This window comes from Mirounga angustirostris, unplaced genomic scaffold (assembly GCF_029215605.1).
Source record: "Mirounga angustirostris isolate CCGP_5_RB_7025 unplaced genomic scaffold, mMirAng1.0.hap1 SCAF_17, whole genome shotgun sequence".
Taxonomy (NCBI): domain Eukaryota; kingdom Metazoa; phylum Chordata; class Mammalia; order Carnivora; family Phocidae; genus Mirounga; species Mirounga angustirostris.
The window spans coordinates 55,225,746-55,251,031 of record NW_026991725.1 but is presented as its reverse complement, the minus strand read 5'-3'; the positions used below and the strand labels follow the sequence as shown (position 1 = coordinate 55,251,031).

The 25,286-nt window shown below is 44.5% G+C and overlaps 1 protein-coding gene across 3 annotated transcripts in view; it reads right to left on the bottom strand.

Moving 5' to 3' along the window:
* Positions 1 to 17,805: 17,805 nt before the first annotated feature.
* Positions 17,806 to 25,286, bottom strand: part of AKAP10 (A-kinase anchoring protein 10) — a 98,155-nt gene continuing 90,674 nt past the window's right edge. For all 3 annotated transcript variants that reach the window (XR_010408682.1, XM_045889772.3, XM_064583213.1), the window contains one exon: positions 17,806 to 24,815. Coding sequence is in view for 2 of the 3 variants with exons in the window: in XM_045889772.3 (XP_045745728.1) it covers positions 24,810 to 24,815 (6 nt within the window). In the remaining variant the exon portion in view is untranslated. The remainder of the gene's footprint in view (positions 24,816 to 25,286) is intronic.

The window sequence follows — 25,286 nt, the reverse complement described above, 5'->3', positions numbered from 1 at the left end:
GCTCTCAGGTTGTTCCTTAGCACCAGAATTACATTTCCCACCCCAGGTCCATCCCGGCAAACTGACCTGAAGGCGGCACAGAAACCCTAAGAACCTCCAGCTGGAATCCTCAGGAGAAGCCCCTCCCTTCCTCAAACCTTCAAAATGTAGGGTCTTAGATCTCTGTTCTCACTTCTGTGCACATCTACGGCATTCTATCCCTATCTCAAAATCTAGCCCAGGTGAGTGTTGGACACTGTGGAAATCTGGAGCCTTCAAAAAGGAAAAGCAAAGGAAGCCAAGTATGCCCAGAGAGACAAAAATTCATCTGGAGATGATTCTTTCCCTGTTTGAAAGCCTCTCTATTGTAAATCTTTAAATATGGTTATTTAAATAAGATATAGGATTTATTTATTTATTTATTTTATTCTTATGTTAATCCCCATACATTACATCATTAGTTTTAGATGTAGTGTTCCATGATTCATTGTTTGTGCATAACATCCAGTGCTCCATGCAGAATGTGCCCTCCTCAATACCCACCACCAGGCTAACCCATCCTCCCACCCCCCTCCCCTCTAGAACCCTCAGTTTGTTTTTCAGAGTCCATCGGTTCTCATGGTTCATCTACCCCTCCGATTTCCCTCCCTTCCTTCTTCCCCTCCTGCTACCTTCTTCTTCCCCTTCTTCTTCTTCTTCTTCTCCTTCTCCTTCTCCTTCTCCTTCTCCTTCTCCTTCTCCTTCTCCTTCTTCTTCTTCTTCTTCTTCTTCTTCTTCTTCTTCTTCTTCTTCTTCTTCTTCTTTTTTCTTAACATATATTGCATTATTTGTTTCAGAGGTACAGATCTGAGATTCAATAGTCTTGCACAATTCACAGTGCTTACCAGAGCACATACCCTCCCCAGTGTCTATCACCCAGTCACCCCATCCCTCCCACCCCACCCCCCACTCCAGCAACCCTAAGATATAGGATTTTTTAAAAAGATTTTATGTATTTATTTGAGAGAGAGTACAAGGTGGGGGGAGGAGCAGAGGGAGAGGGAGAAGCAGACTGGCTGCTGAGTGGGGAGCTCATCCCAGGGCTTGATCCCAGGACCCCGAGATTGTGACCTGAGCCAAAGGCAGACGCTTAACAGGCTGAGCCACCCAGGTGCCCCAGCACAGAGGACTTAATGTGCCAATCCCCTCCACCACCAAAAAAAAAAAAATAGCTCTTCAGGAATATGTATCTTATGGGCTATAGGACCCTGAACAAGTTACTTACAACCTCCCGTGCCTCAGTTTCCTCATCTGTAAAGTGAGGAAGTAACAGTAACTGCCTCATCAGTCTCCATTAAGTGAGTTAAACATGTGAAGTACTTAACCAGTGCCTGGCTTGTGCAAAGAACTATTTAAGCAATCACCAGGTAAGTAAGTGAAATCAAACCTGGCTTTCAGCAGTACTTCCCCAATCCCACACTGGTGCCCTTAGGATGGTTCCTCCTTCCCTCCTCTGTCTACTCCCATGGTAGTTCTTCTGTGAACAGAATCAAAGCTTCTCAGCTCCAGAGGTGGACCATCTATACCCACGTAAGGGTGGTTTATCTAACACATGTCTGGAGAATTCCACCTATAAACTTTCCCTGCAGGAACAATTAGTATACATTTTTTGGGATAGCAGAGAGCATTGGGGAGGTATACATCTAGACTAGGTCTGACAGTCTTTCCCACATGGTACTTGGCAGCCAACATCTCGGGAAGCACAGGGGGTGTCCTTCCAGGCTGCCCAGAAGTGGCTGAAGATGCTGCCTGGGTCTGCCTGCTGAGATGCCCCTCTGGGGGTCAGTATCTTCTGGGAGCAGTACTCTGACCTTCCTGCTGGTCACCTCATTGTCCCAGATGAGGACAGGTGTCCCCTTTGTCATCTAAGCCAATGCATATTTTACACATATCTGTGTCTCGGGCCTTTTGTCATGAAAGATAATTCATAACCCAGCTCTGTTCACAAGGTCCCGTCCGCTAGGAATTGAAGCTCATCATAATTAATATACAATTTTGAGCTATTTATATTTAATATCATTAGAATTACATCCCCACACTAGGACATTATGAAGGTGTTTTGTTTTGTTTATAAGATTTATTTTATTTTGACACAGAGAGAGCACTTGCAGGGGGAGCGGAAGGCAGAGGGAGAGGGAGAAGCAGGCCCCCCACTGAGTAGGACCCTGGGATCATGACCTTAACTGACTGAGCCACCCAGGCGCCCTTATGAAGATTTTATTTATTTATTTGACAGAGAGACACAGCGAGAGAGGGAACACAAGCAGGGGGAGTGGGAGAGGGAGAAGCAGGCTTCCCGCAGAGCAGGGAGCCCGATGTGGGGCTCGATCCCAGGATCCCAGGATCATGACTTGAGCCGAAGGCAGACGCCTAACGACGGAGCCACCCAGGCGCCCCTATGAAGATGTTTTTAAGAAGCCACCCAGAGGCCCTTGATCTGGACCTGCATCCCATTCTGTATGCCATGCATGGGCTCCATAATGCACCATTGCTTTAAAAAAGTACAGTACGCAGCTTGCACACTAAGGATCTCTGACGTCAAGCCTTATTACGGGAGCAGGGGCAGTTTAAGGGAACGTTTAGTTAGGACTATGTTGGTAGCACAAAAGAAACGCTGACTGTGATAAAGCAAAAAATGGAAAGAATGTAGATAAGGATACAGGTGTGCCTCTCAGCGTCCACACGCAGGGCCTTAAAAGCAAACTACCAGGAGGACCTCGGACTCAAGGGGGACTGCTTTGCACCTGCTTCTTGCTTCTTTACCTCTGCACTCCTTCGACATGGCAGAAGGTCACAAGCACTCACAGCCACCAGTCTCAAACCCAAATTCTTTTTTTTTTAAGATTTTGTTTATTTTGAGGCCCCTGGGTGACTCAGCCGGTTAAGTGTCAGCCTTTGGCTCAGGTCATGATCCCAGGGTCCTGGGATCGAGCCCCGCATCGGGCTCCCTGCTCAGCAGAGAGTCTGCTTCCCCCTCTCTCTCTGCCTGCCTCTCTGCCTACTTGTGATCTCTCTCTCTCTGTCAAACAAATAAATAAAATCTTTATTTTAAAGATTATTATTATTATTATTTAATGATAATCTTTTTAAAAAGATTTTATTTGACAGAAAGAGAGAGAGCAGCAGGCTTCCTGCTGAGCGAGGAGCCCGACGCGGGACTCGATCCCAGGACCCTGGGATCATGACCTGAGCTGAAGGCAGACGCTTAACCGACTGAGCCAGGCAGATGCCCCTCAAACCCAAATTCTTAAGCAAGGGATTCTGATTGGCCCACCTTAGGTGAGGTGCACTGAACAATCGTCTTAAGCCAGGGATTGGAGATGAGGGAGGCAAGTCAAGTTGTGTAGCTAGGACTGTTCCCAAGGCAAGTCTGCAGGTGCAAGAGCGGGGGTCGGGGCGGGGGGGAAGGAGGAGGACATCCACCCAGAAGCAGGGGCTGGACGGACAACCCAGGAAGTATTGGCCATGGGTCAAATTCAGGCTTTCTTCAGGAATGGAAGCAAGGGGGAGTTTTAGTTTGCTTCTGAAATCACTCAGTGTGGCCAATCTAATTCACTTTCATTGGTCTTAATTTGTCCAATCTAACTCTCTGTGTGCGCATGCGTGCAAACGTGCCTATTGATAAACTATTGAAATGTGTCAGTGCTAATTAGTAAATTGGTTACTAGTGACCACAACGAGAGGTAAAATGAATTACTAACATAAATTCTAGTATGCACTTTATCAGCCAAATGCTGGAGGATGTCATGGTGAGAAAAGAACCTCTTGGACGATTAAATGTGAGGAATATTCACAGTCCAGTCCCCTGGGCAGGGAGGTACTCAAGATGTAGGAGAATCGCTGGTTTATCATTCTCTTCAAATCACATCATTGCTTCTGTTTCAGTTCTATTGTTTCTACGTTGATCCTACTGCTGATGCTCTGAAATTCTTGTGAATAGTTAGTATGCAGAGCTTTGATATTTATACATGCATGAATTTATAATAAATTATGGAAATAACCACATAAAATGAAGAGACAACAAGATTTGGGTATATTTCTTAAAGCTTTTAGGAAATATCATAGCCACAGTTCTTCTGAATCATAAACATACCTCTTCTGAAATTATACCAAAAATAGACTTCAGCCTAGATATCTGCTGGTACTCTGATAATGTGACGACAGCAAGGAGCATCTTTCCATATCGTGCAAGAACTGGAATAAAATTTGCATTTCTAAAATGACAAACAGTTTGATTGTTTCAACCAAAATCCCGAGTAGCTTATTTTTGCTATTGCCATAACTGTTAGACCCAAATGGTGCTCACAGTTTGAATCATTAAAAGTTAAACCTGCTAAACACACATTTCGTAGGACCGGCTGTAATGTTTTGCTAATGCTAACAGGTGAAATAAAGAATATTTGCAAACATCACCGAGATAAATTGCAAGGAACACCGTGAGTCAGTTTTCCCAATAAAGCATCTGAAATATTAAAACTCCTAAAAGAAATATTTTAATGATGTGAATGATAAAGAAAATGAAAATTTTTAAATTTTAATCCAAAACTTAAACAAGGGGTGCCTGGATGGCTCAGTGAGTTGGGTGTTCCAACTCTTGATTTCAGCTCAGGTCATGATCTCAGGGTCATGAGACTGAGCCCCACGTCGGGCTCCCCATGCTGAGCGTGGAGCCTGCTTGGGATTCTCTCTCTCCCTCTCCCCTCCTCTCTGCACACCCCCCTCTAAAAAAAAAAAAAAGTACTTGAAAGTACTAAGAAGAAAAAAGCCTCAGAGTTGACTCACGTTGAGCCAAAATGTTCCAGCTCACTCATCACCTGTTGGGGCTGCACTTCAGGTATGACTCCAGGTGGGCTAGGCTGTGGTCAGGCCCTGGAGGACCAGAGAGCCGGAGGCTGACCGAATTTCCCCAACCGAGCAGTGCATCCTTCCTCCCACTGAGGTCTGGGCAACATAGCTCCAAGTCGACTGCAATGTTTTGGAAAACTTAAGAGTCAGGCTGTAAAATTTCTATCATTGTCAATGATGTGTCTATTGTTTCCCATACAAATATTTTTGCTTTGCTTTGTTTTTTTGTTCTTTGTTTTTTTAAAGAAAAACACTGTTTATTTTGGAAACTTTCAGAGTGTTGCTGTGCTCGATTTGTCCATCTGTTTATTTGTCCAGAAGTACCAGGCTGCGGGGCACCTGGCTGGCTCAGTCCAAAGAGTATGTGACTCTTGATCTCGGGGTTGTGAGTTCGAGCCCCACCTTGGGTGTAGAGATTACTAAAACAAATAAATAAACTTAGAAGAAGAAGGAGGAGGAGAAGAAGAAGAAGAAGAAGGAGAAGAAGAAGGAGGAGGAGGAGAAGGAGAAGGAGAAAAAGCACCAGGCTGCTAGGATGGGCCCAGAAACTAAGCTTTGAAATTCTTGTGAATACTTAGTATGCCTCTCTAAGGCTGAGTATTGGTTCTCCTGCTGGTCCTCTTTCTTTCCAAATCCACCTGCCCACTGTCAATCAGCCTGTAGCTTCTCCAGCCACACCCACACCCACTCATCCTCCCTCTTCACCCAAGAGGCGCTGTGTTGGGAATCTGGCCTCATCACTCAGATAGCAACTTGGGCCCAAGGCGGGGTGGTGCTGAACAAGGTCCCATCATCCTGAGACCAAGGACCCCAAGGCTCTTCATCCCCTGGTAGGAGTGGACAGGGGAACGGGGCCGAGGGCAGGGATGGGGTAACCAGTCCAGAGGACCACAACCCTCCAAAAAACTCCTACAAACAACTCTCAAAACAAGTAGCAAACAGAGGTGCAAACCATTCCCAGGCCCACTCATTTCCTTCTCCCAGCAATGGGCCAGCCATCCTACCCTAGATCCTCTTCCTTTATAGTCTGGGAGTCTGGACCAGAGTGGGCTCAGGCTGGGGGCAGACCCCAAGTGTCCCTGCTGCAGCATTCCCAGCTGTGACTTCCATGTCCTCCATGCTGGCTGCCTCATCCTCATCATCCTCACCTGGCTCTCTGGCTGCTCTGGCCCTGCCCTTTCTTTGGGTGATGAGGGAGGCCATCTCCCTCCGAGCAGCCCTCTCCGCTGCTGGCTCACCTGGAGCAGAATCCCATCCTCCTGAACACATCAAACCCATTGGTCTGAGCTGCCCCATAAGCTTCCACCTTATCCAGCTCCTGGTCCACCTCTGGTTGGTAAGTCGAGGTCCAGATGGTGAGCCCTTTATTCACAGAAGTGCGCATTGTGGAAGAACTGCTCCATTGTACCCAAAGACTCTGGCCTCCTGGCCATAGTCCCTCTGAAGCCGTTCTCCATAGCCATCTGCAAGACCAGCCGGGGACCCTTGGTGCGCTGGCACATCTCTCCCAGGCCTGCCATCATCCGGCTGCAGACCCCACATACAAGTATCTTAATCCTGTACTTACAGTGCAAAATGGAAAACTTGGAAGATTGTTGACCGGTTCTTACGGATGATGTGGCGCTAACAGGAATAGCACCTAAAATCAAATCATATATTGAATTTGATGGTCAGTGCTCTGGAAAAAGGGTTTCAGTGAGAAATATACACGTGAGAACTTCATTGGATGTTGCATGCATGGGGCCAGTGTAATGCTAGGGACAAAGTCTAGCATTTCAAAATTTTTGGAAAACTTTCAGATGTTTTCATGGGATGCTTAGTCACTGTGTTCAGTCATCACTGGATGATGCAAGACATTTACAAATCAAGTAACGCACTTTAAAGCTTCCCTTGATAAATGTTTTTACTACCCTGTGTCAAATAAACAGCAGGGAGAAGGAAACAAAATACTTGACAGCAGGGATTGAAATAATGACAGCTGGATGAAGACTTGGCTCTTGATAGGCAGTCTGTTATCCTAGGATGACAAAGGAGTTAAAAAATTATATCAATTGGAGCACCTGGTTGGCTCAGTCTATAGAACGCAGGACTCTTAATCACGGGGTTGTGAGTTTGAGCCCCAAGCTGGGGGTAGAGATTACTTAAAGAAAAAAAAAAAATTCTATCAGTCCTGCTCTATGGAGTTTAATAAAAACTATAAAATGGGAGTGGCTAAATAAATAATAAATACATGGAGAACTTTATGTGTTTGGGCTTAATAAGCGATATTACATATTTTCAACTATCTATTATCATAGAAGAATCAGCACTTTACAAGATATTGTTGAAGCTGAAGAATCAATTCAATGGTCCTCAAAATGTGGATTCCTGAAGATTCTGGGCCCTTTCAGGGGTTCCGTGAGGTCAGACCATGAAGTCTTCCTTGTATTTTCATAAAAATATGAGTTGCCCTTTACGTTGTATTAATATTGGTACTGGTGGTGCAAAAGCCACTTTTCTCGCTAAATTTGTTTTGGAAAACATAGTTATTTTTTATTACAATATGTTATTTGTGTTCACTTACAATGGGCTTATTATTGTTGTTTTTAAATACAGAATAAATTTATTTTGCATTTCTTAGCTTTAATTTTTTTTTAAAGATTTTATTTATTTATTTGAGAGAGAGAATGAGATAGAGCATGAGAAGGGGGAGAGTCAGAGGGAGAAGCAGGCTCCCTGCCGAGCAGGGAGCCCGATGCGGGACTCGATCCCGGGACTCTGGGATCATGACCTGAGCCGAAGGCAGTCGCTTAACCAACTGAGCCACCCAGGCGCCCTTAGCTTTAATTTTTAATACAGTAAATATATTGGGTCTTGAAGCTAAACAGTTTGAGGACTGCTGGAGTAATTAAGCCATGATAAAAGTGATTAAACATGTAAACCTAAAGACGGGAAACTATGACAAAGGAGTGGGTGAAAGAGAAATAAAGAAATATGGTGTGCTATTAGAAATAAAACAGGGGCACCTGGGTGGCTCAGTCGGTTAAGTGTGTGACTCTTGATTTCAGCTCAGGTCATAATCTCAGGGTCATGAGATCGAGCCCCACGTCAGGCTCCTGCTGGGCATGGATTCTCTCTTCCTCTCCCCACCTCTCTCTCTCCCTCTAAATAAGGAAGAAAGAAAGAAAGAAGAAAGAAAGAAAGAAAGAAAGAAAGAAAGAAAGAAAGAAAGAAAGAAAGAAAGAAAGAAAGAAAGAAAGAAAGTATCAACCCCAAGGGAAAATCTTGGTTATTTAATTACATAATAAGGAAATTATTTAATGACAACTACAGTAAACTTTTAAAACTTTCCATTTATTAAATGCTGAAACTTGTTCAAATGATGTTTTGGCTTCATGGATTGAGGACGAACAAAAAGTCATACAGTTACATCAACTGATTCAATAAGACGTGCCAATAATCTTATATATACTTGATAATAAAGATGTTGAATGTATTTTTTAAATCTCTGAGATTATTACAAGGATTAAGAAAGGATTCAGAGTCATGAACAACATAGTTTATATATTTTTAAAGATTTTATTTATTTATTTGACACAGAGAGAGAGGGAGAGAGAGCACAAACAGGTGGAGAGGCAAGCAGAGGGAGAGGGAGAGGGAGAAGCAGGATCCCTGTTGAGCAGAGACCCTGATGCGGGGCTCAATCCCAGGACCCTGGGATCATGACCTGAACCGAAGGCATACGCTTCACCGACCGAGCCACCCAGGCACCCCAACAACATAGTTAATATTAAGAGACATTTGCTACTTATTAAAAATATTGAAATTATTCTCAAATTATGAATACTGAAATGCCTTACGACTTTCAATTCAATGGAGAATTCACAAGGAGGGTTTGCTGTATTCCCTATGGTTAAATCATGGTCCAAACAGAGCCCTCATTTGACTAGTGACAGCCAGCCACATCAGAGAAATGATCACCCAATAATTTCAAAACATGAACAAATCATTCATGAATTATCAAAGTAATTTAATAAATTATTTATGCTACATCGTATTTGCGCTGGGAAGAAGCTTTGTGGTGTATTGTTTAGCTTACTCAGATAATAAAATGGAATGTTTAATTTATTATTATACTTGTATTTGAGCATATAACATTGTTTATATTAAATACTGTTAGATATTTTTTTTTAAAAAAAAGGTTTTATTTATTTATTTGACAGAGAGAGACACAGCGAGAGAGGGAACACAAGCAGGGGGAGTGGGAGAGGGAGAAGCAGGCTTCCCACGGAGCAGGGAGCCCGATGTGGGGCTCGATCCCAGGACCCTGGGATCATGACCTGAGCCGAAGGCAGACGCTTAATGACTGAGCCACCCAGGCGCCCCAATACTGTTAGATATTTTTAACATCACCCTGGATACAGAAAAGATTGGGTCCCTGTCCTCAGTAGCCTCTCAAGGATAAATAAAAACTGTTTCAGTAATCTATTGCCACATTGTAACACTTAGTTGCTTAAAACAAGAAACTTTTTTTTTTTAATTGCTCACTGTTCATTCCATGGGTCAGGAATTTGGATGGGGCCCATCAGGCATAGTTCATCTCTACCCCACATGGTATTGGCTGTGTGGCTTCATTGGGGCTGGAGAATCCAAGACAGCTTCTCCTGGGTCATGGCTTGGCCAGCTAGGACCTGCTGGAAGCACCAAGACTCTTCTTGTCAGGTGTGCCGGATTCTTTCAGAGAACCCCTCCAGCCACCACCCCCCAAAAGGGTAACACTATCCCAACTTGTGGATTGAGTTTTATCCGCTTTGTGCATGGCATCTTGTGCTCTGCGTTATGTATCCGAGAATCATCCAAGTTGTCATTAGTTCATTCTTGTTGCTTTTCAATACTGCACAGTATGAAGACACCCCAACCTGTGTATCCATTCTGCTATTGATAAGCACTTAAGTAACGTCCATTACAAACATTACAAACAAAATAGTTTGTCTATTACAAACAGTGCTGCTATGAGCACTCTAGGACATGAATTTTGGTGAATATAGGTATACATTTCTGGTTGGCGTATACCTAGCAGTGGAGTGCCTAGGTCATAGCGTGCATACTCAATGCTGATAGATGCTAAGAAAGTATATTCCAAAGTATATTCCAATGTACACCCCACCAGCCAAGTATGAGAGTTCTGGTTGCGTCAGTCTTTTTATCACCTGGAGGCTCTGACTTGACAGCCTTAACCTCCTCCTCCGAGAAGGTTGTGAGCTGCATTATATGACCCAAGGAAATCCCACGGAGCTGTTGTCAGGTGCAGAAAGAGCAACCACCTCCCCTCACCCAGAGGGATCCAAATTTCCTGCCAGTTGGTTGGACAGATGATGATCTGAAAACCAGTGGGAGTGAATTTGGGGATGTGGGTGATGGTTTTGTTCCCTTGGTTCCCTCAGAGTCTTGTGGCATCCCCAGCCCCTGAATCAGGAGATGAGAATCCACATCCTGATTCCTTCCTGCTCTGTTTCCCCTCACCCTTGTCATCACACACCCCAAATTCAGCTCCGGACACTGCAGGCTAGTCACATCTCAAACGCATCAGCCCCTTCACACCTCTGAGATGTGGTTGCTGTTGTAATCCTTCTGCCTACTGTGACTCTATTCTCCACCAAAAGCTCTCTAAAGGCCCAACTCAAGTGTCACCTTTCTGGAAAGTTCTCCCACATTCCCCAGTCCTTTCTGGATCTCCTCACGGCAAGTTATCTGTGTCCTGCATCAGGGTCTTTGCATCTGCTGTTCCCTTAGCCTGGAACTCTTTTCCTTTCCCATTTCCCCCTCACCTCCTTCTTGTCTGTTTTACCCCTTTGTCTCTCTAGTGTCTGTCTGCTCTCACTAGAAAGGAGGCTCTGTGGGGGCAAGGATTTGTGTCTGTTTTCTTACTGCTCCAGCCCCTGTGCCTGGAAATGTGTCCGATGAAGGGTAAAGGCTCAGTTTGTTGAATGAATACATTTTGTCTTTTGATTTACTTGTCATGCAGTGGCAGGGGGCTCCCACAAGCCAGAGCAATCTGCTGAAAGCTGAACTAGAATTAGAATTAGAAGAGCTGATCCTATCTAGAAGGAGTCCAGTGAGGCTAAAATGGAGTTTCGGGTGAATCTGGAAAACGAGTCAGGTGTCCATGAGGAAGGAAGGCTCCTCAGACAAAGTTAGCAGCTTTTGCCCAGATCCAGCAACCGCATAAAGCCTCGTAGGGCTGGGGTATAGGGATTGAGTAAGGGATGAAGAAGATGAAGCCAGAAGGTAAAGAGCAACACAGCCTTTCTTCACTCAACAAACATTTGTTTAATACCTGGACAAGAGAGAGGTTTGGGAGTCATGAGTGAACATGTATGAGACAAAGCAGCGAGAGGGGTTGAGACAAAGAGGAGAGAGGAAGTGGGAGCCATTGAAGCATCTGGTGGGAGGATACTAAGAAACGTTCCCTGGTCTTCTTGTTTAAAATATTATCTTTACTTATAACAAAAGCAATAGCAGTTCATTGTAGAAAATTATGAAAAGACATCCAGTCTGAGCATAGATACCCATCGTTTTTTGCCCTATCTGTGTACAATTTTAGAAAACAAGAGGGATGGTGGTAATGTGTCTATTTTAAGCTATTTTAAAGTTTATTGATATATTCACTTATGTAGATTTCCCCCCCAAAATTATAGAGTATTACGCTATACGTGCTGGCATTTTGTTTTCCTACTCTTTTTAAGTTTTCTTCTAATTTTGCTCACCTCCCTCTCCTTCCTCTTTCATGAGACACATGTCAGCAACCTGTTATAGATTTTCCCCAGGCAACTACAACCACATAGAAACTTATTTAAACAGATGCTTATAAATACGTATGTGGATAACACCCTTCCTGTATATGTCAGAGTTTGACAAACATGGGATCACACAATAGACACTTTTCCTGCATTTTGCTATTCTTAGGTTATGACCTGATAGAATTCCTTCAAGTTAACCAGAGCCAATCTAGTTACCTCCTTTTTCATGGCTGCATAATATTCCACAGTGTGTGATGAGGAAAACAAAGGTGGGAAGAATGTAACCAAAAGAGGATCATCTTACAACATGTGGCCCCCTGATGCACATCTGAGCCATGCGGGACACGGCATTCCTACAGGGTCTCACGACTAATGTTTTACTGATAGTAAAGGGTAAACTTGTCTTGACAATAGCCAGACCTCCAAGGTCCTGTAAACTTCACTTGCAACATACACAAATTCCCCAGATATTTTCTTATCCCAAACCCCCTAACTAACTGATCGGTCCCTCCTCACAATCACAAGTGCACTTTTTTCTGCCCTCGGGTCCTGTCCCCGTGTTTTAATAAGAGTACCTTTTTGCCCCGTGAAACTTTCTCAAGAATTCTCTTTATTTTTTAATTTATTTTATTTTTTTAAAGATTTTATTTATTTATTTGAGAGAGAGAGAATGAGAGAGAGCAAGCACATGAGAGGGGGGAGGGTCAGAGGGAGAAGCAGACTCCCTGCCGAGCAGGGAGCCCGATGCGGGACTCGATCCAGGGACTCCAGGATCATGACCTGAACCGAAGGCAGTCGCTTAACCAACTGAGCCACCCAGGCGCCCTCAAGAATTCTCTCTTGACCGTCATGCTCAATGACCCCGCATCAGCGTGGATGCACCAGAAGATATTCAATCACCCTCTGCTGTTGGACATTCACTGTTCCCTGTCGTGTGTGTGTGTGTGTGTGTGTATGTGTGTATTTGCTACTATAAATCATGCTACGTTACATCTATACTTTATGTATCAAGGCTTTTACTTCTTGGAATAGATTGCCAGGAATGTGATTGCTAGGTCTAAGGACATATGAACTTTTTTCGTTTTAAAGATTTTATTTATTAGAGAGAGAGAGAGAGTGCTCATAAGGGCAGAGGGAGAGGGAGAAGCAGACTCCCCGCTGAGCAGGGAGCCCAATGTGGGGCTTGATCCCAGGACCCTGAGATCCTGACCTGAGCTGAAGGCAGATGCTTAACCAACTGAGCCACCCAGGTGCCCCAGATATATGAATCTTTAACTGTAATGGATTTTTCCAGACTGCTTTCCTAAAATGCTACCATGGTTCCCATTTCTACCTCTTTAGTGTTTTCCACTCTCATGGCAATAAAATGATGTTTCGTTTTTCTCTAATGTGATTTTTCCTAGAAACTAAGGAGCCCACACATCTTTTCGTGTACTTGTAGACCATTTGGATTTGCTTTTTTGGTGATTTAATACTTATGTGTCAATGGCAATGTGTCAGAGCTCTTCATGGAACTATATCACACACACACACACATGCACACAGAGACTTTGTCATTTGCCTTGAAAATATTGTTTTTCCAAATCTATAATTTATGTATTGGCTTAGTTTACGGTGTTCCTCAAAACACATTTTTAATTTTCAAACATGGATTTCTTCCCCTCCCCTCCCCCCCCAACCATTCTCTGGGTTTCCAGTGTGAGTAGGGAAGTGGGTTTTTTTTGGGTTTTTTTACATTTGATTTTTTAATCCATCTGAAATTTATCTTTTCCTAAGGTAAAAAACGAAAATTTAACAACTTGCTCTTATTAAATAAGGCATATCTGTTTTATGATGTCTCTGTCATTCCTTCTGCTTCTATCCGCTGTGTTGCGCCCTAGGATGACCACGATGGAGGTGTGCATAACTGATGTTTTGTAGCATGGCTACATGGATAGAGGGTTGGCTCTGAGACTCAGAGTTCAAAACCATCACAATGGCTCACAGCAGAGTTCATGCAAGATGTCTTAGGGGCACCTGGCTGGCTCAGTGGGTGGAGCATGCAACTTTTGATTTGGGGGTTGTGAGTTCGAGCCCCACATTGGGTGTGGAGATTACTTAAAAAAATAAAATCTTAAAAAAAAAGTCTTAGGGAAAAAATATGACTCCCAAGACCATAAAGTTGAGCATATCTGAAGAAATCCCATTCCAATCAGAAAGGGGCTCGGAACCTTAGAAGAATAAAAAGGTGGAATCAAGGAGACGGTGGAGGAAGAGGAGATATTGGTTGAGATTTTAGTTGCCTTGATGTGGGCGATTGTCTCCAGTGCCATTGCCCTGGATCAGCAAATGACCTTGGTTCCAATTGCAGCTCACTCAGTATCCCTGGAGATCTGGCTTCCTATGTGGCTTTACGGTGGCAAGGCATGTCATGATCTTCAGACACAGCATTCTAGCCCACATATTCATTCATTCAACAAGGATTTATGAGTGAACCAAACCGACAAGGTGTCTACACTCAGGAAGCTTATTCCCTGGTGGGGGAAGTAGACCATAAATAGGATCAATAAAAGAAGATGTTAGCTAGTGATAGGTACGAAGGAGAAAACAAAATCTAGGAAGGGAGGTAGGAAATATGGAGAGAGGGATATAATTTTTAAAAAGATGACCAGGAATGGCTCCACTGAGAAGGTGACATCTGAGTAAAGACCTGAAGGGAAGGAAGGTGTGATCCATGCAGGTATTTAGAGGGAGAGCATCCCAAGTGCAGAAGCCCTGAGGCAGGAGCATGCCTTTAGCCCAGAGTGGCTGGAGCTGGTGAACCAGGGGGAGGGTGATTGAAGATGATGCCACAGAGTCAACAGGCCAGATGCTATAGGGTCTCAGGGGTCATTATAAGGACTCTGGCTTTTCCCCTGGTCAGATCGGAAGCCTTTGTAAGGTTTTAAACAAAAGAACACCACCACTGCAGCAAAACTGAGCAGAAGGTTGTCCCCACCCCTAGAAGAACGTGTAATTAATGACATAATCACACTGTAATATAAATGTATCAGATCGACACGCTGTGCCCCTTAAACTTACACAATGTTATATGCTAACTATATCTCAATTTAAAAAATGGAGCCGAGGGTCGTCTGGGTGGCTCAGTCGGTTAAGCATCTGCCTTCGGCTCAGGTCGTGATCCCAGGATCTTGGGATCAAACCCCGCATTTGGTTCTCTGATCAGCCGGGAGCCTGCTTCTCTCTCTGCCCCTCCCCTGCCCGGCTCGTGCTCTCTCTCTCTTTCTCTCTCTCTCTGAAATAAATAAATAAAATGTTAAAAAAATGGACCAGGAAGTGCAGAGATTTTGCACATATATCCCGTTCCCACATGTGCACATCCTCCCCAAATGTCCACATCCAGCACCAGAGTAGGACATTTGGTACAACTAATAGGCCTTCGTCGGCACACCATTATTCCTCAGAGCCCATAGTTTACATTAGGGTTCACTCCTGGTGTGGCACACTCCGTGCGTTTGCACAAACGTCAAGGTTGAGAAAAGTTCACCTCTATTCCTGGTTTGCATGAATGGGTGTTGGATTTTGCCAAATGCTCTTTCCGGTTTCCTTTTTGACAGTTGAGCTTTTTCTAATAAATCAATACATCGGTCCTCTGGTGTATATCTCTGGGAACTGGGTTGATGCGACCTGTTCTTGAGAGAATCTCTCAGCCTGACCTCTGGATGCTCATGAAATCGGGGTTGTGTGAGTTCTCTGGAGGAGGCTCCCCTCGTAAAGCCTTAGGGAGGACAGCGGGGCTGCCGGCTTCTCCTGATGTCCCTGCTCCTAGTCAAAGCAGTGCTGAGGGCTAACCTCAGACCCACAACCTCCACGAGCTTCCTTCCCGAGAGGCCTGGAGTCTCAGGGCTGTGGCTGACCTCAGGCAACACAGAAGGGATTGCTTTGGGCCCCGCGGTCAGGACAGAATGTTCACTTCCTCCTGAGTTGGGGGAAGACGTCAGATCAGCAGTTCTCACCACAGTGGGGAGAGGAGAAGGAAAACTCCTTTTTCCGGTGCCGGCAACCACACAACCCCAGTAAATCCTCACGATCAGACACCTCGAACGAGGAACCAAGGGCCTGCGTGACCTGCTGGATCTACGCTATGGCAGCAGCTTCGGAAGAAAGATTTTCGGAGAGGGTCTTTCTTTGTAATAATCTAAAGAAAACCAACTCTTCACCCTCTTCTTCATAATACATCATCAGGACCTTTCGATTGCATTACCAAAGGTTTCTCGAATCGGTGGACTTCTTTCTCTCTCTGCCACCACCAGCTGCTGAAGAATCATTATCTTCATTTCTGTAGATGATACAGAGGCCCAGAGAGGTGAGGGAAATGCTGAAGATCCCACAGCAAGGATGCAGCACGATACGGGATAGAACCTGTTTTCATGCCAACAGCACAGTGCGGATAAGGTCTGGCCTCCTTGGTGTGGCTTTTTCTACCAGCCTGAGGTTTAGACAAGTGGTGTAGTTCTAAGACTTCCTCATTTTGGCAACCTTTCATGCTCTATTGGTGGATCTTGCGCTTTGAAAATGAATCTCTTACCGATGCATGGTTTGGCTCATCACACCTTGGTCATTTGGGAAACGGTTCATTGGGTTATGCAGATCCTCCAAATGTTGACACATTTCATCAGACGGTATCCAAAAAAAAAAAAAAAAAAACCCAAAAAGAATCATATCTGTTAATCCGCTTGCGACAGAAATGCCTTGTAAGCATGGGAAGCTCTCCAGCTCACGGTGGCAAAGACCAGTTCTCCAAAATTCTAAATTTTGCCTGAAAACTCACATTTTTATCCTTGGCAATAAATGTTGTCAGTGTTTTCTTCTCAAAGCTGTAGGCTTGCTTCTCTCGTTTTCGAGAAAACGTCTTTTAAAGAGCCAGGTCTTTAATACCCAGGTCTCTAATACCCAGTTAGTCAGCTGTTTGTTCTGTAGCCGGTTCTGCTAACAACCCAAACAATTGCATAAGTGCTTTTCCTGGAGCTACCGTCATATTCGCTGTGCAGAAGTGTTTTATCGGTACTTCCCATTTTGTCCCCCGTGATATTAAAAAACATGTACTTGAGGGTTGAGATTTAATAAAATTAATAATTGTTTCTGCTTCACCAATGACACTCTTATGGAAAACTGTTTTTTTTTTTTTTTTTAGGACAGGTGCATGATAGTGAAGAATACAGACTGCTGGTCCAGTTTGGTGTCACTGTCCAGATTCCTGGAATGGTGCCAGAAGTTTCACCCACCATTGTGTTTGCCTTGTCAGTGTAAATATTCACATGGTGGAAAAGGTACTTAATGTCTTAGTGTTATTATGATACATAATTTTGAGCCTGCAGACCTCCTGAAAGGGTCTTAGGGCAGTCAGGCACTTGTGAATCAGACCTTAGGAATTGCTGGACTAGTATAAGAGAGTGACATCTCAACAACAGCCTCTTGCCAGGAGCAGGTAGCAGGGACCCACCCCTTCAAGCTCTAAGGAATAGGACGACTTAGTCCTGATTCTGGGTATATGGGCCTGGAAGACCATTAGCTGGGGCTCATTTAAAGCAAGTTTTTTTTTTTTTTTCCCCCTTTCCTCCAGCATCTCCTGGGCCATGCTCTGTGGATCAACCCCAGCTCTTCCCTGGGAAGAGCTCACTCATATCTGGTGAAGCCGACCGGCCCAGAACCAACCCTCCATGACATCATATTGGAAGATGTGTGAGAACGTGCTCCAGGGAACTCAGACAGACTGGGCACCAGGGAAGGTTTTTGGAATAAGAGGCAGAGGAGGAAGTGAGCCAGCTTTTAGAGGCGAGAAGGACTTCTTTAGGCAGGGTGTGGGGGAGGACATTTTAAACTGTAGGCATTGCTTGAGCAAAGGCACAGGCTCAGAGGCGTGAAAGCCCACTGAAGAAAGGGTGCAAAGAAGTATGGCTTAAAGTCTAGTGTTCCAAGATCAAGGCAGCTAGATCAGTCAGGGTGTTAAATGCTACATAAGGAACTTGGAATTTATTCAGCAGCAACAGGGAGTTCATTAATGATATAGGTGACCTTGTATTTAAGGCAAATCCCTATTTTCCTAATGAAAACATTTTTAAAAATTAAGGGATCAATCCAGATAAATTTAAACTCTTAGGAACGTTGATGAACTAGTCAGATGTCGAATTATAATATTTAATTTATTTAGTTACACATGCATATTTAAAATAACATTATATACAATAATACATTAATACAAAATATGCTTCCCCCCCCATTCTTACATGTCAAGTAACAATTTTATTCAAAGTCTCTACATGCATCTTGGACATCAATGTCTTCATCATATCCAGAGCCACTTTCTTCAAATATATATCCTTCAATTGCATCTAAGTTGTCTGAGATGCAGCATTTAAAAATACTTGTCTGACACTGTCATTGGAAAGTTTGATCCAAGTCACCACGTTAGGACAGTTCTCCCCCCACCCTCAACTTATCATGTAGGTGCAAGTTTATAATCCTTACAACAAAAGTATTCACTTATTGCTTTTGAAGTTGCTCTTTGAAAGGCTGGTTTACAAAACCGAACTCTTGTAATAGTGAGGGCACACTCCTGGAATGATTACGAAGGTTCTTCCCACCTCTCTTTTCACCCATTCCACTAGGAGTCTATAACATTTCTTGCATCGTTTGTGGTTATGGTGGGCTAAAATGTGAGGAGAGACCAAGCAGAGGTAGTAGAGCTGTTGCAGGAGATGACAAGACCTAGTTACGGGTGAGACTGAAGAGTAAAATACGTTCTTGAGAACGAAGAATGACAAAGAGCTCTAAGTTGGGTTGCCGGGTGGATCATCATGATGGACAGTCAAGTGTCTTGGGGTGGGAATGAAGCAGTGATGCATCAAGGACTTGGCAAAAGATAGCTGGGCGTGTCCTGGAGCCGGGTAGGGGCAGCCTCCCGACGTGGCAACGGAGGATGTGGAGCAAGGATATGGAAACAGCACTGGCCAGCAGTGGGCAGTCATGCCAATATACCAATATGGAGTCCTGGTCCAGTTGCGGGGGGAAGGGGGAGTGTCGGGACTGGGAAGAAAGGGTATCTTGAGGTAAGAGATACATGCAGAATGGACACGCTCTGGAGGAAGACTGAGATGATCAGGAAGTCTGTGAATCACAAAGAGGGGTCCACCTAGACTGCCCCCAACGGTTTCTCGTGCTCTCCCATAACACTCATCGCACGCATAGTCATTGTTTTCTAGACTGCAAGGAGGATAGGCAATATGTGTTCTGAGGACTGCTGTACCCCCAGTAACTAGAAGAGGCATATAACAAGTCCCCAGGAAACATGTGCTGAAGGAAGAAACGGGGAGGAGGGAGATGAAGAGGGGCAGAAAGGAAGAACAAGGTACCAGTGTCCTATGGGAGGGACTTAAAAAGAAGGACAGTAAGGGAGACGGGTCAGGAAAGGCATGGTCAAGACCTTAGAGGGCAGTTGGCATCAAGGAGCTGGGGGACACACTTGAAGGAAGTGGACCAGACAGGGATTGCACCCAAGATTCCACTGGGGCCTTGGGTGTGATCCCAACAGCCCAAAGTCTCAGCCCTGGAAGAACATGTCAGGAGCACTGCCCGGCAAAGGCACGGGGCATAGGGTGGGCAGAAAGTGGGGAGGAGACCGTGGGGCTGAGACTAGACTGTGGCTTCTTCTAAGCCTTACCCCAGCAGGAGACACTTGCCTCGATGGTCTCAGACCTGCTCAGTGACTGAGACAGTGGGGTGGCGTTTGGGTGTTTGTTTTGGCGTTAACATCTGAATACTAATAAAGGATACGTGTGCTTGTTTTGGTGACTCACGAGTAATAAGCCTCAAATTCCATTTCTGTGTAGCATGGGCATTTCCAATAAAAGGGAATGAAAATACTCAGTTCCCAATTTGCAGGAACAATTGGAAGGCAGTGATTCTCAAAAGTCTGGTCTCTGATTCTCTGGTCTGGTCTCAAAAGCAGCAGTAGCATCACCAGGAAATGTGTTAAAAATGCTAATTCTCAGCCCTTACCCCAGACCGATCAAATCGGAACCGGGGTTAGGCCCAGAAATCCATGGTTTAACAAGTTTCTCCAGGGGATCCTGATGCATGTGAAAGTTTAAGAACTGCTGCTTTAAAGCAATGGATGGAATGTTTTAAAGCCACGGTCCCCTTTTCTGGAAACCTTCAGCATCTGCTCCACTAGTCTTTAATGAGTACCAACAAGCAGCACAATGAGAGAAGAGCCGAAGGCGACTTACGACAGAGCAGGGTGGTGGGAAAGAGTAGGTTCACTGCCTGGATTGGCTTCCTTGGCCTCTGGAGCCTCAGCCTGCCTCATACGAGGGGAAGAGTAGGTACTTACCTTTCCAGTGCCTGGCACCGTGTTAAGTACTCAGTTCTGCTGCTTGTTGTCATTATCATGAAAGCAGAACTCAGAAAGAGCTGATCACCTCATGGAATCAGCTCAGTCGCTAGCTAGCTTCTTCCAAGGCTGGGATTTTGTCTCACGTGCAGGTAGTAATTTTACACTACTAGCCTTCTCGTTTCTGAGAATTCACATTTCCCCAAGTTCTGCAGAGAGCCCCCAGGGGGCTGAGACTGAGCCTTTGGCCTCCTCTTAGCCTACCCCACTCCGAGAGACTTGCTTGATGGCCTCAGACATCAGGTGCCGCCCCTTGTCGTCAGCCAGGTGCTCAACACCTGAGTGTTCTCGTTTTGCAGGGAGTAAATGGAATGGCGGGGCAGCCAGTCCTCGAGGGGTGGGTGCTCTCGGAAGAGCGACCCCTCCTTAGGCCTCTTCTACCCTGTGGGTCTCTTTTACGGGTCAGGAAAGCCTAGTGACCCCCTGCAGGGCTCTATAAGGAAGGGGTGTTAAATCATAGGCTCAAAAGGCTATCTTGAGTCCAAAAATACCAGCAATCATAGATGGAGCTCCAGCTTCTATCTCCTCCTCAGTAGAATGGAAGCTCCAGGTGGCCCAGAAGTTTGTCTTATTTCCCGTGTCCCTGCACTGTAAACAGAGCCCGGCACTTGGTAGACATTAAAATACTTTGGAATGGGCAAACATTTGCTAAACCGGTGGCTCTGTCATTAGAAGGAACAAAAGGTTGCTCTCTGTTAAGAGGAGGGAACCGAAGGTGTGGGTGGAGTGCACTGGGTTCTGGGGAGCACCAGAGCTACGCAGTGTGGAGGCCCATGGTGCTGTTTGGCTAGGGCCTTTCCACGAGTTGCATGGTGGGCAGGACTCTTACTGTGACTAGGCAGAGGCCAGCCGGGGATCATCTAGGGGGTGAGCCTGAAGACACATTCAAGATGGGGGACTCAAGATACCTGAAGTCAGGGGAGATGCCGGTCACCACAATCCTATCTGCTCCTTGGCAATTCCCAGCTTTCTCTGAGCTGAACTTAAGCCCACTTTTTCTAGGCACCTTGCGCGCCCACCACAGGCCCAGAGGGCCCAGCTGCCCCGGCCTGTGCTCATGAACACAGGTTACAACCAAGGAGCAGTGGTGTAGGCGTCTCGGCGGTGCCTGGGGGTGAGGGGGTGGGGGGGTGGGGGCACTACCACCCTTGGGCAAGGGGCTTAATTATTCCAGGTGAATTCGGACACCCTCATTGTCCCAGAGCAGGCGGTTTGAGGGGAACATACGGAGGAAATAATTTGGTCGCATTAAGTTACTAAGGCAGAAATACTCACTACCCTGTGTGACAGGCAAGCAGATGAACTTCCTCCTCCCTAAGCATGAAGGTCTGGCTTTTGCTCATATGGATTCCTCCAACACTCGCTACACCATGGCCATTTCCACCTGTCCCAAACCCACAGGATACCATACTTCTTACTCCCAGCCATTCCCAACCCTGCCTAAGCAGAGAGGCCTATTAAGTGCCCACAATGCTTATCTATGAGGGGCCTCATGAGGTAATTATTAGTGTGGGTCTCCTAAGTTCGGAACCTTGAGGGTTTCGCTGAGATTTATTCCCACTTACGGTTCCAGCCAAAGGACAGAAGTCTTGCCTAGTCCACAGAAGTGGTCAGCAGGTACCTATTTTGTAGTAATCACTGCCCTCCATCATTTGAAGATTATCAGTTACTCATTGATAGAAATGCCCTCTATTTCTGGGTTTATTATAGTTGCTAAAAGCGGGGATGGTGTTTATCCTTTGGAAGGATGTTGGGAAGCATGAAAAGGCCCTGGTCCAGAAGGCCTGAGTTCTAACGATGACTATCCCCACAGCAGGCTAAAGACCTACCCTTTTCCTGGGCCTGAGTAACTCCTCACTATAAAAATGAGGGAGTGTCTTTTAGCTCCATTAGTTGAGGATTCCATTTTGAGAGAATTTACAAGATGACCAAAGGTTTGCTAAAGAAAAATTCTCCCGAATGTAGGGGTATTTTGCAAACATGCTAAGGATGCATGATCATGAGTTAATTACAACAGTCTGGTAGTACTTTCGTCAAGGTCCTTTTGGTTGCATGTCATAAAAAGTCACTTCAGACTGATTTTGTAGGAATGAGGGCAGGGTCAGTGTGAGTCAGGCGGGTACCCCCAAACAGTATCAGCAGAGAGAGAGAGGTCAGCTGCTTCAGCAGGTGCTTAGTTACGAGTACTTAAAACAAAGTCATCTGTAATTGTCTACAATTCAGAGTGACTTTCCCTCCAAATTCCTACCGAACTTATCACAGCTCCAGAAATGTGCATTACTTACCTTACATAAAGCTCTACCAAATACTGAAAAACCCAAGTTGAAAAAGTTACAAAAAGTTGCTCCCTGTTTTATTGCTCTTCGCTGGACTTGGCTGACATTTGCTTTTTACTTTCCTCAAATCTTACAGGAGTGAAGACATGGCAAGTTACAAACGGTACCCCTTTTGCACTAACATCTTTTCCAACAGTTTGCGTTGAGATCAGCAACATGGTAAAAACGGATGCTCAACGGATTCCTCGAGCCTATGAAAATCCTGCCGAGGCCTCATATTTTGTGGGCGCACTGCATAGAGCCTGGAACTCAGTGGTGCTCAAAGTCAGGCTGAATCCAATTCCAATTTTAATGTAAGTAGAAGGATCATACTTCTGATCAAATATTAAATTCGGCTAATAACTGCAGGCCACAATCTGCTTCTGTGTCCCACAGCAGGTGGGGCAGAAGAAAGTAACCAAGTCTCCAACTTGCTATTCTTCTCTTTATAAGAACCTTACGACTACGGACATATCTAGCTCAGAAGCACAAAACGTATACAAAGAAATTACTACGTATTAACTGAAAGCACGAGTTTAAACAGCCTAGAGTCTTACAGAAATTGTTATTGCAAAACATGCTCAGGCAGCAAGAGTCACCCAAAACCACATTTTATTCTATGACCTTTATATTGCTTTTCTGTTACTTAAAGGTTGAAGCAAAGTGAAAGGATGGAAATATTTTGTTAAAAGAACAAAATGCATCAATCACAGCAAATACACCTCATAAAACCTCAGGTCTATGCCGTACACTCCAAACACAAGGCTAAGTCCAGGAGTGGCTCATGTCTGGGTTTTTGTAAAGCAAATGGACATATATGGAAGAATCAACACATTTCAGTAGAGGACTGTAAGTGCCCTGAAAGCAGAAAGTTGACACAATTTTAAATATAATTCTCATATATATATATTTTTAAAATCAAACACAATTAAATAGAATATGGTTTAAGTACATGAATACTTCGCTTTAGAAGAATAACAGAGGTGGTACATAGTACCAAAAACTTATACACAGCCTTTTTGCTTCTTCTGTTGATGAAACAGTGAGCCTCTATACAATCACATATTGCAATGAAATAAATTCTCTATTCATTCAAGACTTTCTCAAGGACAGAGGTGATTAATAATTATATATTTATATATATATATATATATATAGATCTTCTCTTTTTTTTTTTTTTTGCAAAGTCTGAGCAAAAGCAGTAACACCTAAGAGAACGTTCTTCCCCCTCAGTCACGTGCAGTGAAGAAGCATCGGCCTCGCCTGGCCGGTGGACTGTGCTTGCCGGCGGGGTGGCCCTGCTCATGGCAGCGAGGCCCGCGCCCACTAGCTGACCGAGTGGGAGTGCAGTGAGGGAGTCTCCTACTCTCCTGAAGACAGAATGCAAAAAGGCCACCAGCTGCACACTTCCCAGCTCATAGCAAAGAAAGGAGAGGCGGTCAAGGTTGAGTGTTTTTCCTGCCTCCTCCCACCCCAACGCTTGCTTGCCAATCTTAAAAAAAAAAAAAAAAAAAAGAAAAAAAAGAAAAAACAAAACAAAAACCATACAATCTAGGTATAAACATTTGTCCAAGATATCACAGGGGGAAACTGGAGTGATTGTTACTCTTCCTTCTTTTCCACATGTACTCTGAAGGAAAAGTTAAGTAACTTGGAGCAGAGTATTCCAGAAGGGCAAGTCTTCACGCTCAATATAAAGGAGACTCATCTTTTTGTTAAGCAGGGGAGACTGGTTTTCAGTATATTGCATCTCAGGAGCAATTAAAATGTGAAAATTGCATACTGTCACCAAAGGGAAGGACAATGTCACAGAGACTTGACCTGTCGGCTAGCTTCCTTCCACATTAATGCCTCTGTGAAGGAAGACTGCCAGGGAGCCCTCGCCCCGTTCTGCTGAAGGAGAACAACCCACTAGCACCGTACCGCCGCTCTGAGCTGCCTGGCTCTCGGAGGGGCTGACTCACCTGTGTGTTTAGGAGGCCAAAGCAAAGCACTTCTGGTACCTGCTTTAGGATACTTGTAGGGCTGGGCCACTGCTACAGAATGTGCATCAAATATCAGCTCTACGCTCACCTACCTCCCACAGTATGTGGTCCCTGTCTATTCCAGTGGACTAAAACTCTTTCAAAATGGGTTATTGCCATTGGAAAGCTATTAATTTTCTAGTAATGTAAACAATACCACTTTGTCTCTTTATGACTTTCACTGTGTGAACATCATGTGCAGCAAATATGTCTACATGTCACTCTGCTTATGATGGAAGTCTAGGATTGTCTGCCATTCTTTCTTGGGAACAACAGTGATATATCAGTGAAAAGAAATACAGTGCTTTGTTTTCATTGGCTGTGTTGAAGAATCCAACCAAAGGAAAAAAGTTCTCTTATTTTTCAAAAGCAGATTTCCTTTATCTCAGGTCTTGAGTCATAGCTGAAAAAAAGAAAAAGAAAAAGAAAAAGGTAAGGCACATTTTTATAACCAGTGACATATTATCATTACAGATTAAGAAGGGAACCAACACTTAGTGTTTACTACATACCAGCACTTATGACAGCCAGGATCTGACTACAATAATGAGGTAAAACGCTAGAATTATCTTCATTTACATATGAATGAACAGAAGCTTAAAAAGGTCAACCAACTCACCCTAAGGTTACGCAATGACGACTGGCACCCAGATCTGCTTTTATCTTTCCCTTTTGGCAACAGATATTAGAACAAAATAGCTACTCTTTGATAGAATAATTCTGTTTCTAGGAATTAACCATGGAGCATAGAATTATACACGCACACATTCATTCAAGTATTGTTTGTAACAGGGAAAAACCCAAAACAACTTAAATGACAATCCACAGGGGATTCATTAAATCAGGAGAGCCATAATACAAAATACTCCAATAC